General features: G+C 38.0%; 1 protein-coding gene across 1 annotated transcript in view; it reads left to right on the forward strand.

The window, feature by feature from the left end:
* Window positions 1-9,290, forward strand: part of LOC109067430 (chloride channel protein 2-like) — a 36,773-nt gene extending 27,483 nt beyond the window's left edge. Inside the window, exons 17-25 of the mRNA XM_042771437.1 lie at window positions 55-185; window positions 3,105-3,283; window positions 4,230-4,338; window positions 4,460-4,506; window positions 5,794-5,859; window positions 6,549-6,587; window positions 7,277-7,381; window positions 8,304-8,390; window positions 8,467-9,290. Coding sequence (XP_042627371.1) covers window positions 55-185; window positions 3,105-3,283; window positions 4,230-4,338; window positions 4,460-4,506; window positions 5,794-5,859; window positions 6,549-6,587; window positions 7,277-7,381; window positions 8,304-8,390; window positions 8,467-8,922 — 1,219 coding nt within the window. The 3' untranslated portion in view covers window positions 8,923-9,290. The remainder of the gene's footprint in view (window positions 1-54; window positions 186-3,104; window positions 3,284-4,229; window positions 4,339-4,459; window positions 4,507-5,793; window positions 5,860-6,548; window positions 6,588-7,276; window positions 7,382-8,303; window positions 8,391-8,466) is intronic.
* The last annotated feature ends 2,811 nt before the right edge of the window (window positions 9,291-12,101 follow it).

Below are 12,101 nucleotides of genomic sequence, written 5' to 3' on the forward strand. Positions count from 1 at the left end.
CCAGGATTTTTCAATTCTCACTTCCATCTCTCTTTTTTTTTTTTTTACGTGTAGTATATTTTATGTGTGTGTGGAGGTAATGGTGGTGGGAGTGCGATATATCACTCTCTCCTCCTCTTACCGGGACCTGCAAGAAGCTCTCATAACAGGCCAGCTTAAAACTCTGGCCTTGGTGGAGTCCAAAGGTGAGTCATATAAAATATCTGTAACAAAGGTATATTTTGCAAAAACAACAACAACAACAACAACAAATTGTTTTGCACATGTCCTTCATACCACTATCTTACATTAGGAATTTTAAGACAAATTTGAGACAGTTTTCTTCCAAGGCTGTATTTTTTCCCAATTTTGCTCAATATAGAAGAGTGATTTGGCTGAAATAACTCTGCAATATCAGCTTTTGATTGCTGAACCATTTTCAGCAAGAAATGAGCAGTGTTCAAAATGAGTTTTTGATGACTGATGCCAATATCTAGAGAGCAAATTAGTGTGTGTGTGTGTGTGTACTACATATAATACATACATATAATCTGAGATTTATTAATTAAAAAAAAGCAAACTTGCTGACCTAAAACTATATATTAACATTATTATTATTGTAATTATTATACTTTCCAGAAAGACTACATTAAAGACATTTATAATGTTACAAAATATTTACAAACCCGATTCCAAAAAAGTTGGGACACTGTACAAATTGTGAGTAAAAAAGGAATGGAATAATTTACAAATCTCATAAACTTATGTTTTATTCACAGTAGAATATAGATAACATATCAAATGTTGAAAGTGAGACATTTTGAAATGTCATGCCAAAATATTGGCTCATTTTGGATTTCATGAGAGCTACACATTCCAAAAAAGTTGGGACAGGTAGCAATAAGAGGCCGTAAAAGTTAAATGTACATATATAAGGAACAGCTGGAGGACCATTTTGCAACTTATTAGGTCAATTGGCAACATGATTGGGTATAAAAAGAGCCTCTCAGAGTGGCAGTGTCTCTCAGAAGTCAGATGGGCAGAGGATCACCAATTCCCCCAATGCTGCGGCGAAAAATAGTGGAGCAAATATCAGAAAGGAGTTTCTCAGAGAAAAATTGCAAAGAGTTTGAAGTTATCATCATCTACAGTGCATAATATCATCCAAAAAGATTCAGAGAATCTGGAAACCATCTCGGTGTGTAAGGGTCAAGGCCAGAAAACCATACTGGATGCCCGTGATCTTCGGGCCCTTAGACGGCACTGCATCACATACAGGAATGCTACTATAATGGAAATCACAACATGGGCTCAGGAATACTTCCAGAAAACATTGTCGGTGAACACAATCCACCGTGCCATTTGACTCTATAGGTCAAAAAAGAAGCCAAATCTAAACATGATCCAGAAGCGCAGGCATTTTCTCTGGGCCAAGGCTCATTTAAAATGGACGTGGCAAAGTGGAAAAACTGTTCTTTGGTCAGACGAATCAAAATTTTAAGTTCTTTTTGGAAAACTGGGACGCCATGTCATCCAGACTAAAGAGGACAAGGACATCCCCAAAGTTGTTATCAGCCGCTAAGTTCAGAAGCCTGAATCTCTGATGGTATGGGGTTGCATGAGTGCGTGTGGCATGGGCAACCTTACACATCTTTCTGGAAAGGCACCATCAATGCTGAAAGGTATATTCCAAGTTTTAGAACAACATATGCTCCCATCCAGACGTCGTCTCTTTCAGGGAAGACCTTGAATTTTCCAACATGACAATGCCATACTGCATCAATTACAATATCATGACTGCGTAGAAGAAGGATCCGGGTACTGAAATGCGGCCATGCCTGCAGTCCCAGATCCTTCACCATGAGAAAACATCTGGCGGCATCATAAGAGAAAGATGTGACAAAGAAGACCTAAGACAGTTGAGCAACTAGAAGAAGCCTGTATTAGACACAGAAGGTGACAACATCCTTTTCCTAAACTTGAGCAACTCGGTCATCCTCAGTCCCCAGACGTTTGCAGACTGTTATAAAAAGAGTGGATGCCACACAGTGGTAAACATGGCCTTGTCCCAACTTTTTTGAGATTTGTTTGATGCCATGAAATGTAAAATCAACTTATTTTTCCCTTAAAATGATACATATTCTCAGTTTAAACATTTGATATGTCGTCTATGTTGTATTCTGAATTAAATATTGAAATTTGAAACTTCCAACCAACATTGCATTCGATTTTATCACAATTTGTACAGTGTCCCACCCCCCTGTTTTGGAATCGGGTTTGTAAATATTTCAAATATGACAGCTGTGCTGCTCAACTTTTTTGGAATCGGGTTTGTATATTTCAAATTAATGTTGCTCTTTTGAACTTTCTATTCAGTAATAAAGTATCCACAAAGTATATTAGACTGATTTCTGGATGATCATGTGATACTGAAGATTTTGAAATAATCCAAAAATCACCTGACTTACAGCAGAACATCTGACCGTTTGTACAAAGTCACATCATTTTAATTGTTCGATTAGTGCAGAATCTGAAATATTTTGTATACAAAAAATGTAAAGCTTTTATTTGTTTTAAGTTTTTTTTTTCAAAGACCTTGACATTTGTTTATATCAAGGTTTTTATGAGTAAAATATGCTAATAGCAATTCTGAGTTAATGTATTGCTTAACCACTAGAAGTGTACAGTCGTAGATGCCTGAGAAGTAAATGAGCTTCTGAATTAATATGAAGAAACAGTTTAGTTTAGATGTTTGTATGATGCTTAAAAATGGAGAGTGTGCTAAAAAGAAAAATACAAGTAAATAAGTGTGAAAAAATTAGCCTGTAAACACTTTTTGATGTTTTACTGACTTTAGTACAGTTTCTTATCCAGACATTTTCTTGATGTTCCCAAATGAAAGCTCATGGTTGGAAATGTAATCCCACAATTCCACCTCATACCCTGTGACAGACACATTCTTTACCTTCTCCATCTCCTTTCCCACCCTCCCACAATTTCCCTTTGCTATCCCCCATTCCTCCAGCTATCCCGCTGTGTCTCTCTCACTTCTCTCTTTCTCTCTCTTTCTTTCTCTTTCTGGTCTCTCTGCTGTCTCCCTTGCCTGTGTCCCCACCTGGCTCCAGAGTCCATGATCCTGCTGGGCTCTATAGAGCGCTCCCAGCTTCAGTCCCTTCTCTCGCAGCAGCTCGGCCGAGCTCGCAGGCTGGAGTACTTGAGGGAACGTGCTCAGGACAATGGCACCCATGTGCCCACCTTCCCCCAAGACTCTCCCTCCAGGACTGGTTGTGGCGTACGTTTCCTGGTATGCTAGTGTTAATTACAATACAGGAATGAAAGGCATATCATTTTATATAGTCATTATAGAGATGAATCAGACATGGACTACCTCTCAAAAGTTTGGTAAAAAGTCTTTTTTTTGGTAAACTTTATTTTGAGGTCTTAACCAACTATTAACTATGACTTCTGCTTTAATAAACTCCTAATTGCTGCTTATTACTAGTTAGTAATGTAGTTGTTAAGTTTAGGTATTGGGTAGGATTAAAGGATGCAAAATATAGTCATGCAGAATATGTGCTTTAGAAGTATACTTATAAAAATATATGTCTATAATTAATATATTGGCTGTTTATAAGGATACTTCTAGTTATACTATATGCTAATGCGGCATATGGGCTTGGAACAACACAGAGAAAGTAATAAATAATTTTGGCCACACTTTATTTTATGGTCCAGTTCTCACTATTAACTAAATATTAACTACGACTTTTGCCTCAATAAACTTCTAATTACTGCTTATTAATAGTAAGTAAGGTAGTTGTTCATTTTAGGGATTGGGTAAGATTAAGGATGTAGAATATGGTCATGCCTAATAAGACATTATTATGTGCTATATAAGTACTAATAAACAGCCAATATGCTATTAATATACATGTTAATAAGCAACTAGTAAATAGTGAGAATTAGTCCCTATACTAGATTTCTTTAATTATGTTCAATGTTAGGCTGACATTATTTTCTGAGTCTGTATTTCCCATATGTCTGTATTCCTCAAGAGGTATAAAGGATTGTCAGATCGCTGTGTCACAGATTGCAGGTGTTTTTTTTTTCATGTTTTCTGTTTCATCCCAAAGAATTCCTTCCCGGCAGGCTGTCATCTCTGAGTTCAGTTATACAGCTGGGAGTACATGAAGCCTGTGTCAGTAATCAAACTTTCTTATAAGTGGATCTAACAGACTGTTTTTCTCCAGATCTCCACTGAAGAGTCCTCCTACAGCCCCACACTGACTAACTCCCAGATCCCCCTAAAGTCTGCTCTGAAGACAGTGTCTGCAATCAGCAACACAGAGTCATTGAACAGTGTGTATATAACACTTACTCACACATTTCAACTCCTACTCATGTATTTCACGTTGCGAACCGTCTGCGACCCCCTGGTATGCACCCATCTTATGCTAATCTAATCAATCCTCTTCTGCAGGCTCTCCAAACCTCTCCTCTGGGGAACCTGTGAAGGAGCTAGTAGAGGTATGATGGCTCTCTAGGGATTGTGGGTGATACGTGGTACTTATGTAGCTGTAGATTTTACAGGTGCCCAGAGACTGAATATGGGACGAGAGACACAAGAGGAACCATCTGCCAGACCAGCCTCACAATTAGCCTAAACATCTTGTTTGTAAATTTTTAATGTTTCAGTGCTTGTCTTAGGCTTTGTTTAGAAAGCCAGTATATTTTGGTGTATTCAGCTCACTTCTGTTTAGTTGTCTCCTGTTTGAACATTTTTGACAAATTGTTAAAAAGCACATGATTCAAAGCATGTTTAATATGTGGTTAGTATGTTGATATTTGGTTTTATTTTGTTTTTATTTATTTTTTATGCTGCAGAATATCTGAATTCACTCACATTTGTAGTAACTGAATGCTGTACGGATCCAATTTTTTTTAAATTGGACTTAGATACAGATCGGGGGGTGGATTTACAAAAATATGATTTTTTTTAATTAATGTTGTAAGTTTTTTATGATTTATTAGAATTTTGTGTTTGTATTAATTTTATTTAATTTTATTTTTTTTTTTTTTATATTAAAGTTCTCAAATATCTTCTTAACATCTTATTTTTCATAAAAAAAGAAAATAACAAGCTTTTGTGTTTGAGACTTAGCACTCAGAGTCATGTTTTTCATAATGTTCCATATATTTAAATAAATAAATATATATATATATATATATATATATGGCTATATATATATTATAATATATTCTTATAAATATATAAATATATATACGAAGTTACTTTAAAAGGTTATTTTAAGTTCATTTGTCACAATATAGACCAGGAATTCAGATTCTTCTTAAGTTTTGTCTATAAAATAATCTAAAACCGATTCTTTAGAAATGTCTTTGGGAATAGAAAATATTCTTAGAGAGAACAGCAGTTCAGTGTTTTTTGGTTCTTGTAGAATGTTTTATAACGAATAGGATTTAAGTGGATTTAGTGTGCAGTATGGACTTAGTCTTTTTTTTTTTTATTTTGAGTTTATGTTCATGTTGAATTAGACAGGACTTCTCTTATCAAGCGACATCTGTTGCCCAGCGCAAAGTGAGCGTTCTGTCAGCCTGGCATTAACATGGGATTTCGGCTGCTGTATTTATTTGTTACACACCCCTTTCTGCCTTTCTCTTTGGAGCACCGATAGCTCTAACAAAGTCCCTTGATTATAGTTAATGCTGAAGGTGCAGCTGTTAAAGGGGGTGTTGCGTTAGAGTTACATTAACGCTTTATGCTCCTCCCTTTTTTATCTGTTCTGTCTGGAAAGCAATGCTGGCCCCAAGGCTCCTAAGAGGAGCAGGAGGCCCAAGCGTGTGAAGATACCCATGGCGGTAAGAACGCAGCCGCAGGGACTCTTTCCGCTTGCCCACAAACACGCATCATCGGGGGTGGCAGTGGCACAGCCAATAGGGCCTTTACTCAGAGGCCTTATTGCGTTCTGCCTGTGTGCTGTATTGATACTCTCCTCTAGTTTAGTACTTCCCCTCTAGGGAACAGGGAACAAGCTGACTCATCAGATGAATCATGCCATGTTATGAAGTGAATATTTATCTCTCATCGGATGAGTGTGTTTGTGTGACGCATGGTTTGGTTGTGCAGTTGTCAAGATTCCGAACAGGTCCCAAATGTTTGTAAACCTACAGGCAGACGTCAGGGGATGTTGCAGTTGGGCCCGTTTCTTTTGAACAAAGCTTTACAAAGTTGATTCAAGTCCAATTTTGAACTGGAACCTTAAACTCTCCAATCAAATTAAAAACCTTTTGAAAAGCTATTCCCTGTCTTAGTTCTTTATTGCCTTGGTAATGGCATCCAATCTACCTCACCCTCCCCTGGGCTGCGTTTAATGTATTGCTTAAGCTTGCTAAAGTTTAGTAAAGCTTGAGCCGCTTCGGTAGATTACATTAGTATGTGCAGCTTGTCTTGTGAACTGAGTGAATCGCATGAACGTTTGTGAGGACAAGAACGTATGAAAGAGACATTTGTGCATTTCTGTGTCTAATTCTTGGCTTGATGTTTTCAGGATACACCTGATGTTGAAGATGACATGTCAACAGCAGAGGTATATTAAATACTATACTTACCCTTAATTATGTTATAATTGTATCGTGATTCTTGTAGTGAGTCACACATTGGGAGGTATTTTCAATTTCAATGTAAATAAAGTGTGTTCTAGAATATAAAGAGGAGTTTGAAAGTCTGATTCTGGGGTTCAGAATCTTATTTAAACTCGGAAGATAACAAATTCAGAATTCTGAAACCTTCAAAAGATGTTGCTCCATTTCTAGGTGTCTAATCAGATGAGTACATTTGTGACATTGATCATATGACTCTTTGTAGATGAGATCAGAAGTTCTTGCTTCCAATGAAGCTCAAGATGTTCTTTTTTATCTTAGATGTTGATTTATGACCAAATTGTCTTGTTTAATGTTTTTTTTGCTTGTCTTTTTAACTTGTAGCTTAATGTTTTTGCACATTTTTTGAACAGTGCTAGTTCTGTAGCTTGTTAAAGTGGTAGTTCATTGAAAAATCAAAATGACCTTGACCTTGAAAATCATATTTGACAGGCGTAGTCACTATACATTTAGCATATTCTGCAATAAATACCTCCTTTTGTGTTCGAATAAAAGAAACAGGATAGACAGGATAATCTTATGATCTTGCAAAAATAGTATAAAGTCGGTTTACATTACATTTGTTTTAGGAACTTTTAACAGTTTTACCTTTTTTTTAAAAAAATGTATTTTTCAGATAGCAGAGTGGGAGGAGCAACAGTTGGATGAGGCTGTTAATTTCAACAACTGTAAAATAGACCCTGCACCCTTTCAACTGGTGGAACGGACATCTTTGCATAAGGTAAAAGATTTGGTGTATCTGCCAAGCATAGAGTGCTGCAGTGATGACATATTTTTGTATGCTTACATCACCCTAGTTCCCTTGACTAAAACCCAATAGGAATTTTCCATTGGCTTTGGGGTTATTGCCGAAAATAAGCTCTGTGACCAAAAAGCCTTTACGATTCTTACACATTTTGTTAATCTTCACAAATTAACACGTTTTATGAATTTTGAAATACAATTCCCAGAAATTAAAAGCTAAATGTAGGCTGTAAACAAACTACGTTTCACTTTCAAGACAAGTAAAACTTAAAAAAATCACAAGTATTACTGATTTATTTTATGTAATAGAATATAATATTTAAAAAAACATTGAGCAAAGGAAACGGAAGTGCAAAAATGCTTGTTTCTGGGTGTAGGCCTACAAAAATATGTCATCCCTACAGCACTCTATTATTCGGCCACATAAAATGACAAAAAAAAACCACCTTAAAAGTAGTGCAAATCATTTGTACGATTTTTCTGAAGCCGCATGGCAGGTTTTTGTTAGGAACCGACTGTATTGTAAGCTATATAAAGTCAGTTGGAAAAGGTAACACTGGTTAGGGACCAATTCTTACTATTAACTAGTTGCTGATTAGCATGCATATTGCCAGCATATTGGCTGTTTATTAGTACTTGTAAAGCACATATTAATGCCTTATTCTGCATGACCATATTTTAGATTCCTTAACCCTTCCCCATACCTAACTACCTTACTATTACTAAGAAGCAAATTAGAAGTTTTTTAAGGCAAATGTTGTAGTTAATAGTTAGTTAATAGTGAGAAATGGTCCCCAAACTAAAGTGTGACCAAAACGAACAGGCCAGTTTTATTATTACAGTTGCCCTTTAATGAAACGTAATGAATGTCAGTCCTTATCACTGTTCCTTTTGTTTAGACACACACCATTTTCTCACTACTTGGTCTGGATCATGCCTATGTCACCAGCACCGGACGTCTAGTAGGAGTGGTCTCTCTGAAGGAGGTGTGTGATTGTATTCTTTTACTAGCTCTTCTTTATAGCAGAAAAACACATTTAAAAAAAAAATATCTGTTTATAGTTGCGTAAGGCCATCGAGGGCTCTGTAACTGTGACTGGAGTGAAAGTCCGTCCCCCGCTGGCCAGCTTCCGTGACAGCGGCAACAACAGCAGCGTCTCAGAGGTCACTGAGCTCCACAAGCTCTGGAGTCGTAACAGGAGCCTGTTGTTGCCACGGGAACCTAACCTCCCAGACCTGGATGACCAAACGGAGCAGCCATCCGAGGGCAGCTTGGTGAACGAGACCGAGTGCACAGAGCTGTCCAGTCAGAACAGCCCATTACACACAGACGACCAATCAGAGCTGCCCTACACTGACGCCACGCCCCAAGAGGAGCACCTAATGCAGCTCCCCTGTGACTGTACCCACCCTCTGGAGGACGGAGGCTCAGAGGCCGTCAGCGAGCAGTGCCCAGCTCCAATCAAGGAAGTGGTGACCGAGGGAATCCCCTCGCCGCCAGAGGGTCAGCCGGAATGACAGCTGCTTGCGCTCGGTAACACACATTCCATTTACACCACAAGCGGGATTGTGAAGTCAGGTTGAGGAGAACTGGAGAAAGTCTTTAAGCAGTGAAGCACACTTTCTGCTCCGCACTAATCAAATCATCCCTAATCGCTGGTCCTGCCTTTACACGAAACACGCCGTGTGTGTTTGTATGTGTGGGATGTCATAGTAACGCACTGCAGTATGAGTGGCGGGTGGCTTCGGATGTGTTTGGCGATGGGCTCATGAGCGATCGTCTGTTTGTACTTGTGTATTTATCATACATTTGGGTGTCTGTTGATTTGTGGCTTCATAGCGCATTTCTGTGTTGATTTATGTTGATGAAATTCATTTTAAAGAAGTTTTGTGTTTCGGTGGTTTATGTTCGGGTTTTGTTAATGAGGGTTTTTGTTATTTGATTTTTTGCTTGTTCGCGCAAGCGACAGAGTGTGTGAAAGAAAAGCAGAGTGTGTGTGCGAGAGTGACTCAGCTGCACCTAGCCAACGCACCCATCTGGTGCCGACACTTTAAATCCAAATAAAATTGTCTCAGAGAGCCAAACTACAATTTTGCTCTAAATATAGCCCTTAATAACCCACACTGCAAGAAAACATGGAGAGAAAGAGCAGGGGGGGGGGGGGGGGGGAGGGAACGGGTGGGAAAAAGAGGACACAGAGGACATGCAGAGAACATGATGCAAAATGAGTGAAAGACAGGAAGGATACATGAACATGAGTCGTGGAAAGGCAGGAGAGTGACTGAGAGAGTGGGGTAAACTGTGCCACTTTTTACTTAGGTTGTCAACTAGGCTAGAGGAAATAAGCAATCAGGGAAATGAATATGCCTGATTATATTTCAGAATACATAGGGGCACAGAAATATGACTTTTTAAGAAACATTGTAGAGTGATATAATTTACCCCACATTAGGGAAAATATGTGTTGTGAATGTTGAGCCATTAGGGAATATTTGAACTATTTATTTAAAGAACATGAATCTTATTTCAAAGTCTTATTTTAATGCACAAAATTCACATTTTCATAAACCAACTAGAAAAATCCAATGCATTTGCATGTAGTGTAACAGTTTTCAACATTTTATGATATGATATGAGTATTTGTTTTTTCCTGCATTTGGATGCAAAACTCATCCTCACTACGTGCCTCTGGCACACTTTACCCAAAAGTTAAAATTTTGGGGGGAAACTAAATATTAATTTCTAAATCATTGCTAAATGTATTTATTCATGATGTGATTTGATAACACCTAGCATTTTTGGCATGGATACATTTGTTTTGACATCAAACTCATTTTACCTGCCATGCAGAAAATTTACTTTGACATGCAGGGTTTTTTTTAACACACAAGAAATTGCTTATGTGAATTACAGGCAGCTAAATACAATGGTAATTTTTTGTAAACGTGGTCATGTGACAAAAATCATCTAGTTTGCTAGAGTACAGGGTTGGCGCATCTTACCCCACTCTCCCCTATAAAACCAACAGTGACTCATACAGAGGAGTTTCCAACCAGGGTAGTTTTGAAGCACATTGTAATTATCATTCAAACAAAACAACAATGCACAGGCGTTTTCCATACTGACAGCATGGTGAACATTTTTTAATACATTTAAAAAATGCTTTTACAAATCACCATTGAGCACACCATTTGGATGGTGTTGCCTGTAATTACGAGTAATGATATCCCACATTATGTAGGCACGTTAAGCATGCGCAGATCTGTATCAGGACCAGTGTGTAGCATAGCTGCCTGGCCATTTAAAATATATTAAAGCATCTTCCTTAGAAGCTCGAAATACTCTGAGAGACTCCAAGTGGAGAAACGGAACCTTTAATAATTCTTAATTATATGCATGAACCCAGCTGCAATCATTTGCATGCTCAATCACACTCGCATAAACAATACGCATCATATTGCTGTCCAGCCAGCTTAAATACAGCCATTTAAAAAGACTGCATAGGCCTGTTTCATGTTACTTCATCAGGTTTACTTACCGTACATGGCCTTTTGCTTTTTAATTCAAGGCCAAATTTGTTCAGAAATCCAGAACGCAATATTTTTCGCACATGCTCACAACACGTCACAGACTACGATGACAGTGTAGATCAAGTGAAGTTTTAGAACCGCAAGAACCAGCCTTTGTATAAATACCATTGCAGGGAGTTTGTGGTCACTGTGCAGATCTCATCCAGCAATCATCAAAGTATTCAAATGTAATTCATTCCAATGATGGATTCTGTGTACCTGCAAGCTGAATTGTTTTACATATGCGCAAAGCTTTGAACATTTGATTTTGAGCTGTCAACTGTGCAATAATGTCGTATAAGAATTACTGCTTGCCAAATAGGTTTTTGTTTTACTGAACACTGGCTCTATTTCTACAGTGCATATTATTTTGAAACTGTTTGCAATAATGCACATCATGAATAGGACATGTACTGAAACAAACGGACAGTTAATATTTTGAAATGCCTTCATATTTCATTTTCACAACTTACAAAGTGTTTACTGGACCTCAGCGGTGGAGTTTTCACAAGTTTTTAGCCTGAGGATGATGTAATGTTCTGTTTGCATCAAAACTGTGGCTGAACGACGCTATGCAGTATGGTCAAGAACAGCACAACTACCCCAGACACAGCCTAAGCAGAGCAAAACGGAGAATGTTGCGTTTCTTTTTCTTGTGCACTGCAGAATTGGGAGGCTACGGGTTTGATTTAAATTGATCAAGGCAAGTGGACCAAAACCATAACCGTGAGACTGACTTCCTGACACAGCCTTTTCTCATTTTCGCAGAAACGCCTGCTATGGGTTCTGCGAGCCACTAAAGCGAAATTCATCCGGCTGCACTAATCAGCTGTTTTATTAACGTTTGTTATGAAACCGAATCCTGATGTGGGACAGGAATAACTTAAGCTAATAATATTCTTTAGATATGTTGTGTCAGGTTTTGTCTCTGTTTGCTTGTGCAGTTTAAGTCGAGCCCACGGTGTGTTTAAAGTGTCTGCTAGTATGCCGCACATTCAGTGTAGAGTTAAGCAATAAGTCTGCTCCCATATCCGTAAATGGTTTTTATAAATCATTTGCTTGTACAGAATACAGGGTAAAGCGGTATGTATATGAATTCTACTCACATACCCTGTACATATAGAGAA

This window comes from Cyprinus carpio, chromosome A2, assembly GCF_018340385.1.
Source record: "Cyprinus carpio isolate SPL01 chromosome A2, ASM1834038v1, whole genome shotgun sequence".
In the NCBI taxonomy this organism is placed as follows: Eukaryota; Metazoa; Chordata; class Actinopteri; order Cypriniformes; family Cyprinidae; genus Cyprinus; species Cyprinus carpio.